General features: G+C 43.7%; 1 protein-coding gene across 1 annotated transcript in view; it reads right to left on the bottom strand.

The window, feature by feature from the left end:
- Positions 1-7,670: 7,670 nt before the first annotated feature.
- Positions 7,671-19,620, bottom strand: part of LOC124616657 (dipeptidase 1-like) — a 181,702-nt gene continuing 169,752 nt past the window's right edge. Inside the window, exons 10-11 of the mRNA XM_047144985.1 lie at positions 12,276-12,414; positions 7,671-7,793 (exon numbers count right to left, since the gene is read on the bottom strand). Coding sequence (XP_047000941.1) covers positions 7,671-7,793; positions 12,276-12,414 — 262 coding nt within the window. The remainder of the gene's footprint in view (positions 7,794-12,275; positions 12,415-19,620) is intronic.

Raw genomic sequence — 19,620 nt, 5'->3', positions numbered from 1 at the left:
AAGTTCACAGCAGAAGAAGAATGAAGTACGTAAAATGACACACGTTTTGTTTGTCCCTTGTATGTTGCAAGAAGGCTGCACTGTCCTAACACAGGGATCTTGTGACCTGAATATGTAGTTAGCTTAACATTTGCAGCACACAACGGAGGTGTGCCCAGTTGTTTGTACGTGGCTTTATTGATCAGTGAAACTGCAGGTCCGGTATCGCGCTGGAATGGGATCACGTTGCCATTAATGACCAAATCTACAAAAAGTTTATTGTCCTGCTGACGACAAGAGCGACTGTCTCGTGCAATGTGAACTGACACTGTTACAGAATCACTTGCAACCGGACGGGATTTCCGTCGATGTCGACGCACACTTTTTGTGGGACGAGCACAGTCACTGTTAGAGAGAGTGGCACTGGGCGGAGTGGAATGAACGACATGAATGTCCATGGGCGAAGGTTCATGAGCCTGAGTATTTGTGGTTCGATTCCGATTCCGGCGCGAAGCAAAGGGCCTGGAATGGTTGTGAGTGTCCGATCTAAGCTTTTTCTGGCAAACACTTTGAACATATCCTTTTTTATTACAGAAAAAGCAAATAGCTTGGCGGGATGGGCAATTCTCACGCGAATGTCTAGTAGCACACTGCGGGCATGATTTTAGCACTGCATTTGCTTGCTGGCGCGGCACACGTTGCGGAGGGCTTGGCAACAGCTGCGCGGTCGGGCGCGAGGGCTGTCTACTGTTCCGTGCAGCGCGCCTGGCGGGCCGGTTAACGTGACACACGGCTGGCGAAGTTGCAAATGATTCCTGAGCAAAGTCAAGTTGTTCTTGCCGATCCGATATGTCCATTACTTGTTAAAGGGAAGGATTGACTAGTTTCAAAACCTGTTGCCTTATACGAACATCAGAAGCATTCTGTGCAATTGCATCACGTACCATTGTATCTGAATAAGGGAGTCCACACTGACACTCAAAAGCACAATCCCTTGTAAGGCCTTGCAAAGTAGCAACCCGCTCCCTATTAGTTTGACCGGCCATACGTTTTGTATGAAAGAAGATATACCTTTTTGCAACTACATTGACTGATTCTTTGAAATATGCATCTAATGCAGACAAAATTTCGTCGTAGGACAGAGTTGCTACATTGCATCAGGGAAATAATTTCACTATCACTCGGTACGTCTGGACGCCAACACAAGAAAGCAAAAAAGGCTGCCGCTCAATACCTTGAATTCTGTAGGCGGCGAGATGGAATCCAAATTGGCCTGACCACTCCATCCACCTTTCCAGTGCCGCATCAAAAGGACGAAAAGGTGGTGCAACTACGAATTGTGGCTGCGGGAGCGGTGGAGCGGCGGCTGCCGCATCGTTTTGCATCGCACGTTGACCCTGGACGAGCTGTCCAAGGGCATCCAATAAGGCCTGCATCTGCTGATTCTGCAAGCGATAAAATTCGGACAGTACAACTGGAGATTGTGGCAAAGCCATGACACAAGTAATTTAAGCAAGTATAAAGAAGAAGACCCTTTGTAGACTCGTCGCCATGTGCTGTGTTGGCAGAAGAGCCAACACCGTGTTGCTAGAGGAGGCCGAAATGCACGCGTTTAATTACACGCAGGCTGGCGCGAGGTCTGGAACAGTTAAGGGAATTAATAGTAGCAAATAAAGTACGTAGTTGATGTAATACTTAACTTTAATCCGTAAGTGGTGTACATCGGTCTGACGGTACAGGCATCACAAGTTAAATATCTATTGATAATGGCGCCTTGCTAGGTCGTAGCAAATGACGTAGCTGAAGGCTATGCTATCTATCGTCTCGGCAAATGAGAGCGTATTTGTCAGTGTAGCATCGCTAGCAAAGTCGGCTGTACAACTGGGGCGAGTGCTAGGACGTCTCTTTAGACCTGCCGTGTGGTTGCGCTCGGTCTGCAATCACTGACAGTGGCGACACGCGGGTCCGACGTATACTAACGGACCGCGGCCGATTTAAAGGCTACCACCTAGCAAGTGTGGTGTCTAGTGGTGACACCACACGTAGCATTTGTTTTAGCACTAAAATTTGTGCATCATGATCTGAAAGTCTATTCACCCTTTTAAGAACAGAATGCTCATCTAGTAATGAAGAATGAATAAAAATATTTTCTATTGCTGTGCTACTATTCCCCTGCACTGTAGTTGGAAAAAACACAGTCTGCATCAGAACATATGAATTTAGGAGATCTATCAACATCCTTTTTCTTGCACTGTCATACACAAAATTAATACTGAAGTCATCACATATAACTAATTTCTGGCACTTCACTTCCTATAAAGTGAATCAAGAACCCTCTAGCTTGAGCAGAAATGCCCTGAATTCAAAGTTTAGTTTCACTAAATTCAACTGCCCCTGAACAACATTCAAATATCTGTTCAGTGCAGTGCCGTGATACGACTATGGACTCAAATGGAATACTGTTTTTTACATACATGGCAACTCCCCCACTCCGGAAGGAACTCCTAGAAAAACAGCTAGCTTGTGGTCACCTCACACACTGTGATATCAAAATTGTAGGTCAGTGCAGTGATTTGGCCAGTTGTCCTCGCATTCATGGACAGAATTACTGGGGTGTTGTGCAGCAGGATAACGGCCGCCCATAGACTGCTGCTGTAGCCCAGAATCTTCTACAGGGTGCTGACACGTCGCCTTGGCCTGTTCGTTTACCAGATCTGTCTGCAATCGAGCACATATGGGACACCATCATCCAACGACACCAGTGTCTTGTGACAGCCAGAGCGAGAGCACCAGCAGCAGCGAGTACTGTTTGTATAAAGCGTTTATTTTGCATTTTGTTTACGACCTTCCACTAAGGAAGGGATTCTATTTGTGTTTATCTGCTCTGCATAGTAACTAACAGTTCTTGATAAAACTTTACGTAGTTTTCGTGTTAGATTTCTTAGTGTTTTCTTGATCGTTTAGGACAGAAAGCGCCCTAAAACCGTCTTTTGTTTGTTTCGCGGCCGTTAGCCACTAGTCACTTGAATCAGCAGTTGTCTTGTGACAGCCAGAGCGAGAGCACCAGCAGCAGCTGCGCTTAGCTTTTAAATAGTTTTTCTGGGAAAACCTAGCGTAGTTTTCGCGTCTCGTATTTCAGTGAGTGTTTCTTGATTATCAGAGTAGCTCATCAGAAGATTATCTTGGGAATTTGTCACCGTATAGAGTAGGGTAAACATAGTCATGTGTAGGGACTGTGGTTGTTGTGAGCGTGCCTGGCCGAAAGGCGAAGGTGGGATCTGGCCGCGTGGCAGCTGCCTTACCCCTTTCCAACAGGTACGGGGTGCTTCCTAGTGGTGATGACATCGTTTCCGAGCCACCACAGGATGCCTCGCCTGTTGGGCCAGTGGCCGATTCTCCGGCAAGGTCCCGACAGTCACAGAGGGCGGGCCTATTAGTTATAGGGAGCTCCAACGTTAGGCGGGTTATGGAGCCCCTCAGGAAAATAGCGGGTAGGTCGGGGAAGAATGCCAGTGTGCACTCGGTGTGCTTGCCGGGGGGTCTCGTCCGTAATGTGGAGGAGGCCCTTCCGGCAGCTATTGAACGCACTGGGTGTGACCGGCTGCAGATAGTAGCACATGTCGGAACGAATGACGCCTGCCGCTTGGGTTCTGAGGCCATCCTTGGTTCCTTCCGGCGGCTGGCTGATTTGGTGAAGACAACCAGCATCGCACGCGGAGTGCAAGCTGAGCTTAATATCTGCAGCATAGTGCCCAGAGTCGATCGCGGTCCTCTGGTTTGGAGCCGTGTGGAGGGTCTAAACCAGAGGCTCAGACGACTCTGCGACTATAATGGTTGCAAATTCATCGACCTCCGTTATTGGGTGGAGAACTGTAGGGCCCCCCTAGACAGGTCAGGCGTGCACTACACACCGGAAGCAGCTACTAGGGTAGCAGAGTACGTGTGGCGTGCACACGGGGGTTTTTTAGGTTAGAGGGACCTCCCCTTGGGCGAAACGATAAAATACCTGACGGCTTACCAGAGAGGACATTATCATCGTTGATAAAGAACGTCCGTCCTCAGAGACCAAAAACAGGAAAAGTTAACGTAATATTGGTAAACTGCAGGAGTATCCAGGGCAAGGTTCCTGAATTAGTATCTCTTATTGAAGGAAATAGTGCGCATATAGTATTAGGAACGGAAAGTTGGTTAAAACCGGAAGTGAACAGTAACGAAATCCTAGACACAGAATGATAGGATAAACGCCAATGGTGGAGGAGTATTTATAGCAGTAAAGAATTCAATAATATCCAGTGAAGTTATTAGCGAATGCGAATGTGAAATAATCTGGGTTAAGTATCAAAGGTGGGTCAGATATGATAGTCGGATGCTTCTATAGACCACCTGCATCAGCAACCGTAGTAGTTGAGCGCCTCAGAGAGAACCTGCAGAACGTCGTGAAGAAGTTTCGTGATCATACTATTGTAATAGGGGGAGACTTCAATCTACCAGGTATAGAATGGGATAGTCACACAATCAGAACTGGAGCCAGGGACAGAGACTCTTGTGACATTATCCTGACTGCCTTGTCCGAGAATTACTTCGAGCAGATAGTTAGAGAACCAACTCGTGAAGCTAACGTTTTAGACCTCATAGCAACAAATAGACCGGAACTTTTCGACTCCGTGAATGTAGAAGAGGGTATCAGTGATCATAAGTCAGTGGTTGCATCAATGACTACAAGTGTAATAAGAAATGCCAAGAAAGGAAGGAAAATATATTTGCTTAACAAGAGTGATAGGGCACAAATCGCAGAATATCTGAGTGACCACCATCAAACGTTCATTTCTGAGGAAGAGGATGTGGAACAAAAATGGAAAAAATTCAGAAACATCGTCCAGTACGCCTTAGATAAGTTCGTACCGACTAAGGTCCAAAGCGAGGGGAAAGATCCACCGTGGTATAACAATCATGTACGAAAGGTACTACGGAAAAAAGAAAGCTTCATCATAGGTTTAAGAGTAGTCGAATCATAGCTGATAAGGAAAAGCTGAACGAAGCGAAAAAGAGCGTAAAGAGAGCAATGAGAGAGGCATTCAACGAATTCGAACATAAAACATTGGCAAACAATCTAAACAAGAACCCTAAAAAGTTTTGGTCATATGCAAAATCGGTAAGCGGATCTAAATCCCCTATTCAGTCACTCGTTGACCACGATGGCACCGAAACAGAGGACGACCGAAGAAAGGCAGAAATACTGAATTCAGTGTTCCGAAACTGTTTCACTGCGGAAAATCGTAACACGGTCCCTGACTTCAGCCGTCGCACGGACGCCAAAATGGAAAATATTGAAATAAACGATATCGGAATTGAAAAACAACTGCTATCACTTAGTAGCGGAAAAGCATCCGGACCTGACGAGATACCCTTAAGATTCTACAGTGATTATGCTAAAGAACTTGCCCCCTTTCTATCAGCAATTTATCGTAGATCGCTGGAAGAACGTAAAGTACCTAGCGACTGGAAGAAAGCGCAGGTCGTTCCCATTTTCAAGAAGGGTCATAAATCAGATGCGAATAATTATAGGCCTATTTCGCTTACGTCAATCTGTTGTAGAATAATGGAACATGTTTTGTGTTCTCGTATTATGACGTTCTTAGATAATACAAATCTCCTTCATCATAACCAACATGGATTCCGCAAACAGAGATCATGTGAAACTCAGCTCGCCCTATTTGCCCAAGAAATTCACAGTGCCGTAGACACTGGCGAGCAGATTGATGCCGTATTCCTGGACTTCAGGAAGGCATTTGATACGGTTCCGCACTTACGTTTAGTGAAAAAAATACGAGCGTACGGAATATCGGACCAGGTTTGTGATTGGATTCAGGATTTCCTAGAAGAAAGAACACAACATGTCATTCTTAACGGTTCAAAATCTGCAGATGTAGAGGTAATTTCGGGAGTACCGCAGGGAAGCGTGATAGGACCTTTATTGTTTACAATATACATAAATGACTTAGTTGACAACATCGGTAGCTCCGTGAGGCTATTTGCAGATGACACGGTTGTCTACAAGAAAGTAGCAACATCAGAAGACTCGTACGTACTCCAGGAGGACCTGCAGAGGATTAATGCATGGTGCGACAGCTGGCAGCTTTCCCTAAACGTAGATAAATGTAATATAATGCGCATACATAGGGGCAGAAATCCATTCCAGTACGATTATACCATAGGTGGTAAATCATTGGAAGCGGTAACGACCGTAAAATACTTAGGAGTTACTATCCGGAGCGATCTGAAGTGGAATGATCACATAAAACAAATAGTGGGAAAAGCAGGCGCCAGGTTGAGATTCATAGGAAGAATTCTAAGAAAATGTGACTCATCGACGAAAGAAGTAGCTTACAAAACGCTTGTTCGTCCGATTCTTGAGTATTGCTCATCAGTATGGGACCCTTACCAGGTTGGATTAATAGAAGAGATAGACATGATCCAGCGAAAAGCAGCGCGATTCGTCATGGGGACATTTAGTCAGCGCGAGAGCGTTACGGAGATGCTGAACAAGCTCCAGTGGCGGACACTTCAAGAAAGGCGTTACGCAATACGGAGAGGTTTATTATCGAAATTACGAGAGAGCACATTCCGGGAAGAGATGGGCAACATATTACTACCGCCCACATATATCTCGCGTAATGATCACAACGAAAAGATCCGAGAAATTAGAGCAAATACGGAGACTTACAAGCAGTCGTTCTTCCCACGCACAATTCGTGAATGGAACAGGGAAGGGGGGATCAGATAGTGGTACAATAAGTACCCTCCGCCACACACCGTAAGGTGGCTCGCGGAGTATAGATGTAGATGTAGATGTAGATGTACAAACAGCGTTAATAGTCTCTGTACTGACCGACTAAGGCAACAGGCATGGAACTCAAACTCATGCACTGACGTCTGGCACGTGTCCAACACAATGCATGCACATTTGCATGCTTGCATTCTGGGGGTTACACTGGTTAATAACGTAGCAGGGCTCTCCATTTGCAATGGCTTATGTAATGCTGTGATATTGCAATATGAATCACTTAAATGTGTCAGCTAGACAAATGTATTCTCGAAATTTCACTACTGAACATTAATTACTTTTTTAGTGTTGCGTTTTTTTTCTGTCTATGTATGTGAAGAACACCTGAAACAGTAAAAAACCACTTCTGGCCTGAAATACAGAATTCATACACTGTGAGTTAAACTACTGATTTGGCCATTGGTGGACTCTGTGCTTTGCGTCAGTGGAAAGCAGGGAAAACGGCCACTCTTTGACCCACACTATACACCTACAATCAGCCTCTAATACTGTCCCATTTCTCCGTTGTTTAGCCCATTAAAGACATGACGCTTTTATGTGTTATCCTGAGTCACGGCCTTTTGCGGGATACCCCAGCACAAATATCGTTTGCATGGAGTTGCCTTTGTAACTTTCACTCAGAAACTTGTTGAGATACAGTGCCTGCGTTGTTGCTCAGACTGACATCGACAAGGCATGACTCCCCTCTCCATCCCCTCTCAGTCTGGATGTATTTACGACCACTGGTGTTCTGTGTCGTACGACAAGCGGTACGCATGTTGGACATTTCACGTTGATGCAATTAGCAAGTAGGGCAATTAATTCACGGTGTGTTTGTGGACACTTCCAAACCAGTTGTCCCATTCTGTCAGCACTGACTGCAGACAGACACCTGCGAGAGCAGCGGAGGAGTGGCGCAAGCGCCCGGACCGGCACCAGCACCACCTGCATTTCCAGACGCCAGCTGGAATCGTTTGTTAATTGTGATCAACTACAGCAGTTTAAGACATTATTATCTGTAGCTTTTTACTGTGATGCCATTTTACTGAATGATGGAAGGCTTGGTTCCACACTGGTTTGATGCAGTTGCCGCAACTGCCTCTCCTGTCACACCCATTTGATCTGACAGTCATACTTGGACCAAACGTCCTCAGCTATCTCACGTATGTACTGCAGTCTCTGTCTTCCACTACAGTTTTTCCCCCTGCTTCACTGTCCAGGATATTCTTGCAGTTACACGTTTGCACTCATCACCGATTCCACAGGGAGCTTCCGCTGTTAAGAGAGTCAAATCGATAAGAAACTATCTGCATCACTGATGGCAGAATATTTTTGTTATATTTGATCTATTCATTACGTTACTGATGGACTGGTAAAGAAGTTAGCCCTAGTTAAATCCATTGATTTCTCTAACTGATATTCAGCTATAACTACAAATATTGAAGAAAGAAAATAATTTTACGTAGACTGCCTTTTAATCTGTTAATTTACATGAGCTCACCTACAGCCAAGAATAACCCAAACGACATTTAGTTAAAGATTGATTGATTGATTTGATTGATTGATTTTTATTTGGTCCCATTTGATTACATTTTGTACAAAGTGCATGCTTGTAATGTAGGACAAGTCAACTTAAACCTATTTTCTTACAATATTTAACCTATTTATTATAATTTAATACATAAAAGAGGCAATACTTTAATAATGTTGCATACATTTTTCACCCATTTTTTAGGTCCTGAAAATTATTTACATACCAGTACTACATTATACTCATATTTAAATTTTTCTCTCAGTATTCATGTTTTCATGTTATTTCCATACCATAATATGTTCAATTAGATACAGTACCTCTATAACAGTAATAGTAGCATTTTTCATTCACTGATGCATATACTCTTCTACACTATGAAGTTCTTTTTCCATTAAATAATCCTTTAAAAGTTTTTGGAATGTCTTTTTGCTCACATTGTCCTGCAAACTCTTTGGAAGGCACTTTATGAGTTTGACACCCGAGTATTTTTTACTTAACACCTGCTTTGTTTAACCTTTAAATCTAAAGGGAGTGGAAGGGCTGACCCAATAAAGTGAACATTTCAATTCCAATGTGTTTATTAACTACCAAAAACAGTCTCACATAAAAACTGACTCAGGCAAGATTATTTACGAAACACTCATTACATAAAATTGTAAGAAAGTTAATAAATCATTAGCCAACACTCTCCCATAAACATTGAGAAATGCCACTCGGGCAAAATATTTAAGAAACCCTATCATTGCATAAACTAATTAATAAACTAATAAACCATTAGCAACAATCTCATATAAAAATTGACAGAAGCCACTAAGGCTGAATTTCACCACAGCTTTAACAAAAGAACTCTAGTTAAGACACGTTATTTAAGACCCTTCAATTCCAATAATTTAACGTTACATGTAAAATAACAATGGACACAGTGCTTCAATTTTAACATGAATATTTAGAACGTAATTTATTAAAACGTATCTTGGGCAATCTTGCACATTACTAGACTAGAGAACCTTGCAGAGCGAACTCCGAAATTATTCAAATGCCCATTGGCTTGTAAGATGGGCTTTTAGGGCATAGAAAGTTACAACTTTGTACAATCATAAATGTGTAATAACAGTAGTAAGGCCTAAGTTTAGCCACAAACGGTGGAACCGACTGAGGGAAGTAATACTTAACTTCAAACCAAGATGTGGCTCCGTTTGCAACCCCACATTGAGTTGGCCACAGAAATGTGAACCCAGCAAATGCTACCGAAGGGGAACACATGAGCTCAGGCGAAGTCCACCGCCCGTAAGCCAAACTTGTAATCTAAAGGGAAGCTCTGCACTTGTTCAGCTCACTGAAACACAGACCACAACTGACAACAGGAGGGCAAAAAACCTTTCTTAACTTTAACATTCAAGATTGACCAGTAAATTAACACTATAAAATCAAGTAATTTCACTCACAAATCCATTGCTTAAGTGAAACAGTACCTGATAACAAATGCTAAAAGTGGGAAATGAACTGTCTCACGAGAACCGACGCTCACTAGAAATTAATGACACACATATTGGCCACCTTAAATGGGCCTGCAGAGCTCAACACGGTAACCTTTAGAAATAAAAACTGAGATTGCCCGCAGAGGTCATATTGACATGGAGTAACCAATACCGTAAGCAAATTAAGCACCTACTAATAATAGCTAATGAACTAACATTCTGCAAATACATCAATATTATGCAAAGCAGAATACCTGCTTAGTAAGAGGCATCAAATGAAATTGAACACACATAACATCACACGTCCTGCAACATCTTACCGTATCAAGAGTGATCACAATCACAGTTAACTAAGCACTCTTAGTAATTATAGTACTTAACTGGGTGTCTTGGTGCTGGGGCGGTTTGCGAAGACGTCAGACCATCACTTCACAAGATCTTAACAGCATGTCCCTCCAAGGAAGTTGGCATATCCACAGCTCACGAGGTTGCCGGAGAATGCACAGTGCTGGCCAACTGCTGCTGCCTTCAGTATAACCACGCGATAACCGCTGCCTGGCCTTTTGCCTGCCAGCCAATCACCAACTCGTGCACTATTGCCTTCCATTCTCAAAGCATTGTGAATATGACACAATTTGAAGCTTCACTTTCCATTGAAATTCATAATCCTCACTTTATGATCTTTTCCGATGTGTTAATATCCAGCAGTCACCCTCAAATGGACTGCAGTCTCAGTACAAATGAGCCCTGTATCGTGAATACCTGGTAACACTTGTAGGATGAGCATTTCGTAGAATCAGTCACAATGGCTGAGTTCTACACATGCGGAATGGTGAACGATTGTTGGTTGAAGACAGTGAAGATGCGAAAACCATTCAGAATATTTGGATGTTGAATGAGACGATTTTCCACTCTTGTGGGGACGAGAAAGGGCAGCACATCCGCTACTGGTCTTCTGGGAATCCTGCTCAGCTCCTCCACTCTCCAATAGAACCTACTATACTACTTACTGCGCAGTGTCACGCTCGGTGTAAGACGCCGTTCGTTTTTTGAGTACAAAAAAGATGTTACTGCTGATGTGACATTTGAACATTATGTCAATTTGTTAGATACAATTCTCGCTCCAAGACAGATGAGCTAGTCTGTCGTACAGGCGTCGGAGAACTGAGGCGGAGTCACCAATGGCGTCCAGACAGCAGGTGGCAGACAGCTGTCACAAAGCTGCTTCCAGCCGCCTGAGCCCATAAGGCTACGGGCAGGCAGCCTGCACCGACGTACAAGTGCCACCTGCGGCGCTACAGAGCTCCAGTGGAGCCGTTTTCCTCACATTGCTCCTCGCCGTGGTCTTACGAGTAAATCTGTTGCTTTCTCTGCCCGTTTTAACTGTACCTCAGGACTATCTTGAGTAGATATACGTCTCTCATTCTGTTCACACACGGTTTCCGTATGTCTATATGTTCTGCTGCTTCCTCACCGATGACAAGCACATCCAACTCGTTATAAACTTTTCGATTTTTAATGAAATCGCTTCTTGTGTAGCTCTTCACTCTCGTCAACAGTCTCACCTGCAGGATTGTTGCTAAGAAGAACTACGCACTGCTTCTTCGGAAATGCGTGACTTTCCAGAGGAACAGCCACTGTGGCGACTGCAATCGTTATGAACTACTTGAAATATATTCCTAGTTGTGAACAGGAAAAACTGTCAACTTATAGGGGAATAACAAAAACAAGAATTTGCGCCAGATTGGGACTAGAATCCGGATTTCCTGCTCTACACGACTGGTTGCCTTAACCACTTTGTTTATCCACGAATGACTATCAGGCGGACCCAAACTTCCACATGTCAACGTTCCTGCGTCACAACCTAACGGACATTACACCGTTCTTCTCAACAAAACAGGTACTGCAGTACCGTATTTGTCTGCCGATGGCAGGGAGAGACTTTCAATTAAAATTTCCTCCCCTGCAGAGTCATTACATAATGTGTGTATGAGTACCTGTTACGATGGAGGATTTCGACCTACAGTTTGGCCGAGGGTCTCGCACAGATAGCCACACCAGCTGAGGCGGCTGCTCGCATAAAGTGCGGAATCCGGGTTCCACTCCCGGTCCGGCACAAATTCTCATTGTTATTCCCTTTTACAGCTGGCGGTTGTTCGTATTTGCAACTGCAAATCTTTCCTTGTACTTATCCGACCCTCACTTCCATAAGAAGTAGCGACGTCGCTATACTGTTATAGTTTTAGAAAGTACAGCTTTTGTATTTTTTCCAGTTTTCTAGTATTCTATGTATTGTTCCACACATTACACGAAATTTGCGCAACTTTACATCCGTATCATTGTCATAAACATAACTCACTTCGTAGCCCAGACGTGACACCTGCACGGTACAAGAGTGCTACGGCGCTAATGTTGGTGTCGCGACGTTTCTGCCGGAGCGCGCATCGTCAGGAGTGCTCACCTGCTCGGCGGCGCGCATGACGCGCAGCATGTTGAGCCCCGCCAGCTTGCGCAGGTCGGCCTCGGACCAGCGGCCGGTGGCCAGCAGGTGTGCGAACAGGGCCGGGTAGGCAGACGCGTCCTCCAGGCCGCGCGGCGTGCTGCGGGCAGAGAGAGGTGGCGCAAGCTCTGTGTGCACGAGGGAAGTGCGGCCGGCGTTTGTGGCCCACTGCGCCGCCGCTTCTGCAGCATACTTAGCTGTTTGCATTAGAGAAGTGCACTCAGCCGTCTAATGCACTGCTGAAACTGATCAGTGGCTTCACACGGAACGTGTTGCGTATTTAGCAACAAAAAATCTCAACAAATTTAAGCTAAATTAGTCGAAAAGCATTTGTTGTGGCGGGCGTGAAATATAATTTTTCCCTGCTATCTTTTATTAAACGTAAAAGCAAATTTCGCAGTTCTTGTTGCGGTATCGAGTTCGAACACCTGTTTTCATAATTAGCGTTAAATTGCTTCTGTCCAAGATCAGCAGGAGTCGGTATTACGAAAATTTGGCCAATATCTCTTTTGTTATACGAAATTAAACATTGGATTCAAACATATATGCGCGGTACCTTAGTAAATTGAACTAATAAACGTGCCTATATGATTGCGGTTGATTTATATTTTTGTCAGATCTATCCCCAAAATTATCTCTGCAGATTTTTCTACTATATTAGCAGAATTATTACGAAAGTACAAGAGAATACAATATTTTTAAAATGTGTTCGAATAAAGCTAGGCCTACGATGAAAAGTAGGCTGTAGGAAACAGTAACAACTCTATTCGTATTAATACAATGTACATTACCGGCCAGGTTTCGCCAGCAATGACTAATAATAGTCTCCTGGTAACGTTAATGATTACTTAATGAAAGGTCGTACGTTCGGTACTTGCACAGTGCATTTTTTTTTCTTTTTGTAATTATATTGTGTGGAAAAAGTACAACTTATTATTGTGAACATCGTAAATATAAGTTTAAACCTTACTGTACAGTGTATGAAGTCACATTTTTTTACCAGTCATGATAACTTAGTGCGGTACCACTCTCTATTTCTCATTTTATGTGCTGAAATTGTCAGTTTTATCTCTAAGATTTATGTTTTGTAATTAAATTACCATTAAACAAACCATCTTATTAGCTCCTCTGACTTTTTTTTCAAGTGGATCAAAACTAAGTAAGAGATATGTACGAAGGAGACAAAGACAAAAGGCCATAAATGAATAAAAATAACTGAATGGTTAAGTTGAGTTTCAGTAACCTTTCCCATAGCGACCAAAACGAACCCCAAAACAAGAAAACATATAAGGACTTACGCTGCAGTGGTCAAACATTGAAATTAAAAAAAAGAAAAAAAAAAGAAACTTGGCCTTAAGATCCTCCTGACAGTAGCATGGAATTAGCTCAGTTAGGTGTAAACAGCAGTCTTGCGCTCACCATCACATGGAACTTCTAAACATCATTTCTCTCACTACCAATAAGGAAACATCGTTCCAGGTTTGTTGATGGATTTGTTCACCAAATTAACATTAATTTTGCTTTCAAATAAATGATATATCACTTTATGAATATACGCTACTGTCCATTAAAATTGCTACACCAAGAAGAAATGCAGATCATAAACGGGTACTCATTGGACAAATATATTATACTAGAACTGACATGTGATTACATTTTCACGCAATTTGCGTGCATAGATCCTGAGAAATCAGTACCCAGGACAACCACCTCTGGCCGTAATAACAGCCTTGATACGGCTAGGTATTGAGTCAAACAAAGCTTGGATAGCGTGTAGAGGTACAGCTGCCAATGCAGCTTCAACACGATACGACAGTTCATCAAGAATAGTGACTGGCGTATTGTGATGAGCCAGTTGCTCGGCCACCATTGGCGAGAGGTTTTCAGTTGGTGAGAGATCTGGAGAATGTGCTGACCAGCGCAGCAGTCGAACATTTTCTGTATCCAGAAAGGACCATACAGGACCTGCAACATGCGGTCGTGCATTATGCTGCTGAAATGTACAGTTTCGCAGGGATCGAATGAAGGGTAGAGCCACGGGTCGTAACACATGTGAAATGTAACATCCACTGTTCAAAGTGCCGTCAATGCGAACAGCAGGTGACCGAGACGTGTAACTAATGGCACCCCATGCCACCACGCTAGGTGATACACCAGTATGGCGATGACGAATACACGCTTCTAATGTGCGTTCACCGCGATGTCGTCAAACACGGATGCGAGCATCATGATGCTATAAACAGAACCTGGATTCATCCGAAAAAATGACGTTTTGCCATTCGTGCACCCAGGTTCGTCGTTGAGTACACCATCGGAGGTCCTCCTGTCTGTGATGCAGCGTCAAGGATAACCCCAGCCACGAGTCCGTTGGGATCCAGCACGGCGTTCCGTATTACCCTCCAGAACCCACCGATTCCATATTCTGTTAACAGTCATTGGATCTCGACCAACACGAGCAGCGGTGTCGCGATACGATAAACCGCAATCGCGATAGGCTACAATCCGACCTTTATCAAAGTCGGAAACGTTATGGTACGCATTTCTCCTCCTTACACGAGGCATCACAACAACGTCTCACCAGGCAACGCCGGTCAACTGCTGTTTGTGTATGAGAAATCGGTTGGAAACTTTCCTCATGTCAGCAAGTTGTAGGTGTCGCCACCAGCGCCAACCTTGTGTGAATGCTCTAAAAAGCTAATCATTTGCATATCACAGCATCTTCTTCCTGTCGGTTAAATTTCACGTCTGTAGCACGTCATCTTCTTGGTGTAGCAATTTTAATGACCAGTAGTGTGTATATATATATATATATCATTACACTTTATGAATGTAAATCATATGCTGGAAAAGTCAGTGCAGCAGAGATGTTGGCAACTGAGGCATTATTCTGCTTAAAACTTCGAAAATACACAACACTTCCTGCGCTTCACAAGTATCGCTTGGGCACACAATGGCTGCTAATGCCACGTGACGCGGTTTCAGTCAGTCCTGAGCTGCGGACGGCAGCAGACACAGGGGGACGGGGCTGCCATGCTTCCATTTGTACTGAGCTGGATGCGTGGCCGCCGCCGCCGCCGCCGCTGCCGCCGCGACTGCGCAGTAGCCCGGGCGCTCGCGTGGCTGCTTTGTCCAGCAGGGCTGCGGCTTCGTCGGTAGCAGTGGTCCGAAGGTCAGGTTTCAGCGGCCAAGAAGTGGCGTGCGTGCAGGCAGCGTGGAGCCGAGGAAAGGCACATTGTGAAGCGTAGGAAGTTTATTGCTCATTGTGCAGGGAAAGCAATTTTGTAAAGTATGAGGATTGATTTGTGTAGGCTATTCGTTTTCAGCACACAGTTTAGCGATGGTGGTTTTGTTCCTTTGACTGGCACTAACGTTGTGAATGAAATAACTCATACCTGTTGTGAAATTTGGATACCTAACTTTAAAGTCTGCATATGCCTGAATATACGCTTCATTTACCTGCCGAGAAGACAGTAAGTCAGTATAATTTTGAGAACTTTATGATCATTTCCGATGTGTTAATATCCAGCAGTCACCCTCAAATGGACTGCAGTCTCAGTACAAATGAGCCCTGTATCGTGAATACCTGGTAACATTTGTAGGGGGAGCATTTCGTAGAATCAGTGACAATGGCTGAGTTCTACACATGCGGAATGGTGAACAATTGTTGGTTGAAGACAGTGAAGATGCGAAAACCATTCAGAATATTTGGATGTTTAATGAGACGATTTTCCACTGTTGTGGGGACGAGAAAGGGCAGCACATCCGCTACTGGTCTTCAGGGAATCCTGCTCAGTTCCTCCACTCTCCAATAGAACCTACTATACTACTTACTGCGCAGTGTCACGCTCGGTGTAAGACGCCGTTCGTTTTTTGAGTACAAAAGAGATGTTACTGCTGATGTGACATTTGAACATTATGTCAATTTGTTAGATACAATTCTCGCTCCTAGACTTCATACACTTCCAAATCTTGGAACTCAGTGTACCTGATTTCAATAGAATTGAACCATCTCACACATTTCGATGCATTATGTGTTAGCTGCGAAATGTTTGTTGAAGGATCGTATAATTTCATTGAACACTGACATCGCTTGGTGGCCTTGGTCTTAACTTCTTTCAGCTTGTGATCTCTCTTGATGAGTGTATCTGAAGACTGTAGCATAACAGACTACACCAAGAACCCCTTATCCCAGCTCTAGACATGTTTGAATCTCAAGTAAAGTTTTGTAACATTTCTTCGTTTTGTTCGTAGTTACTTCAAAGTTTACCACTTCACTGCACCACTTTGTATTAAAGACACTTGTGAGAGAAAACACTATGGCCACCTGCTTAAACTCGTGGGTTCACTTTTAGAACACAGTACATCTACGTTTACATCCACACAGATACTCTGCGGTGCATAGCGGATGGTACACTGTACCACTACTTTTTCATTTTCTTTCCTGTCGCACTCGCAGATAGGGTGAGGGAATAACGACTGACTCTGTGCATCCGTATGAGCCCTAATTCTACTATCTCATCTTCGCAATGTATGTTGGAGGCAGCAGAGTCGTTCGGCAGTCAGCTTTATATACCGGTTCTCTAATTTTTCTCTGTAGTGTTTCACGAAAATAATGTCAAGCTGGACGCTGTTAATACTGTATCCGAACATTACTGGTTTGATTTTCCTACTCATTCGCATTAACGTACATTTTCCTTCATTTAGGGATAGTTGTCGACCATCACACCAAATGGAAATTTTTTCTGAGTCCTCTTGTACCTTCCTACAGTCACTTAACGTCGACACCTTACCGTACATCACGGCATCATCATCTAACTACCGCAGACTTCTGCCCACCCTGTCTGCCAAAATGCGTATGGGGAACAACAGCCGTCCTACCATGGTTCCCTGTGGCGCTCTTGTTCCTGATCAACACTCGCCATCGAGGACAACATACTGGATTCTATTATTTAAGAAGTTTCCGTACCGAGTACAGCAGTGATCATCGATGACATGGATTCGACAAGTCCTTCTACAGCTGCATACACAGTCCACAGGCCACTGCAGGGTGCATGGTGGTTTCTGGAGGTACGTGGCACGACACGACCATCATGAGTTACGCAATACAGATTGGTGAAATGGGAGCAAAGAGCTCGTGGCTTATAGCACCTTGTATATGTTCCATCAGGGTCAGATCAGGCAATATTAGTGCCGAAGTCAAAATCGTGAGTTCACTATGATGCTGCTCAAACAGCTATAGCACAAATCGGTCTTTGTGACACAGACAGTTATTCTTCTATAACATGCAGTCGCCACCAGGGAAGATTTAAACAATGAAATGAGTGATCTCCAATATTGTTGACATAGCCCACAGCTGTCATTATATCATTATATCATTATATATGGAAGGCTAGGTGAATGCCCTTGCAACATAATTTTGACTATAAGTAACTGTTTATCTAGATGACTGTGTATCCAGACACGACCCTCAACCTGGTGCAACAAGAAATTTAACTCATCCAACCGAGCAGTGTGTAATCTTCCACCCACGGTCCACTTTCGATGATCCCATGCCCACTGATCGTAACAGAAGTCGTCAACATGAGAACACGTAGGGTTCGTCTGCTGCAGGACGCTACCTTGCGTACTGCGATGCGTACTGAAAACTTGACTTCACTAACACCATAGCGTGTTGTCAGATCTGGCACAAATCGCCGCCTATCCTAGTTCACAATGAGGACAACACGTTCTGATATGAGGCTTAGACGTCCAACACCTTGTCACCTCCCCACGGTTTCACAGTCCTCCACCACTTGCCGCGATAACAGCGCCTGAACAGCCAACGAGGCTCGGCCTCTCCAAATTCATGATCATAGGCGATGGACCATAACAATTTGCCACTTGTCAAAGTTGCTTACGTCAGTGGCTTTCCCAATTTGCGACCTGTATCGTCGGTGTAATGATTCTTCATTCCTCTCTGATCCACTCGTACACAGATATATTCCTTACTGTGCCACTTGCTCACAACAACAGTAGGTGGCATTCAGCCGCTCAGTGAGAAGTGGTCATAATATTTTGGTTCCTCACTGCATATACTCCCAAAGTTGGTTCACTGTGCGTACGCAAAGGTAATTCATACCAAATGAGTGACTTATATCCAAATTTGTTTGAAGATTGAGTTGATAGACAAATGGTATATGCCTTAACGCCACTTACATTGTTTACATCACCCCTGCATGAAATACATGATGATGGCGGCTGAGCTGTGGCATAGTCTTCCTCAAAGAGAGTTTCATGAGAACAGTGTCACCTTTTACTCAAAAATTCCAAATTAAGTTCCCAGAGCACCTTTGTTACAATCACATATGGGCTTCACTGACATAATAGGCTGCTAGCAGCGCCTCTCTGAATTCTTTTGTGGCTATTTTTATGCCTATTTTACTCAAAGTGCCGGTACAGAACTGATCATGGTACCATTTTGTGTGAAGTTTCATCTACCAATGTGCTGTGTTCCCCCAGACATCTTCCATCAAATTTAAGTGCTCCAATGAAGAGCTCCACATTGTTTCCACTGATCATGTGATCTGACCCATTCGACATTTACTGTATTTCTTTTCCCTAATTCCCTCAGTTATTTACTAATGCTTCCCATGAAATTCTCAGTACCTGTGGTACTTTAAATTTATCCATATCTCAGTTCCTTCATTTCCTATATTTGTGCAGTCTCTTTCGTTTTAATTTGCAGTTAATAATTAATAGGTTATGATCGGAATCCACATATGTGTGGAAGTGTTTTGCAGTCTAAAATCTACATTAGAAATTTGTGTTACCATTATGTAATCTATTTGAAGCCTTCCAGTGTCTCCAGTGCTCTTCGACATACACAACCTTATTTCATCATCCTTAAACCAAGTAATGACTATGATTAAACTGTGCTCTGTGCAGTTTTCCCATTCATTCCTTTCCTCTTCTCTGTTGCTGCAAACTTACTTTGAAGTGGGCATGTTTCACGCAGTGCAGCATTGTTCTTCATAGATATGACGACTTAACATACCAATGTAGAACAAGCCGACATCACAATGCATCAACAAGAGCGTAACTGTACTGGGAAAAGTATCCCCACTGACAGCAACATCGCCATAAACTGTTTTCAGCAGTGGTTCATCATTTATGTTAGGCATGTTCATTTATGGGACTGGGTAACAATGAGATGTATGTACCTGGTATGTATGCAGGACTTGGTGGAACAGATGTTGAACGCTATAGAGTAAGACTCTAGTATCAGCACCAGGCAGTTGGCCCACCAGCATGGGGTAAGCGATACTGC

This window comes from Schistocerca americana, chromosome 5 (genome assembly GCF_021461395.2).
Source record: "Schistocerca americana isolate TAMUIC-IGC-003095 chromosome 5, iqSchAmer2.1, whole genome shotgun sequence".
Taxonomy (NCBI): domain Eukaryota; kingdom Metazoa; phylum Arthropoda; class Insecta; order Orthoptera; family Acrididae; genus Schistocerca; species Schistocerca americana.
Note: the sequence above shows the minus strand (reverse complement) of the source record. Positions and strands in the feature narration are given on the sequence as shown.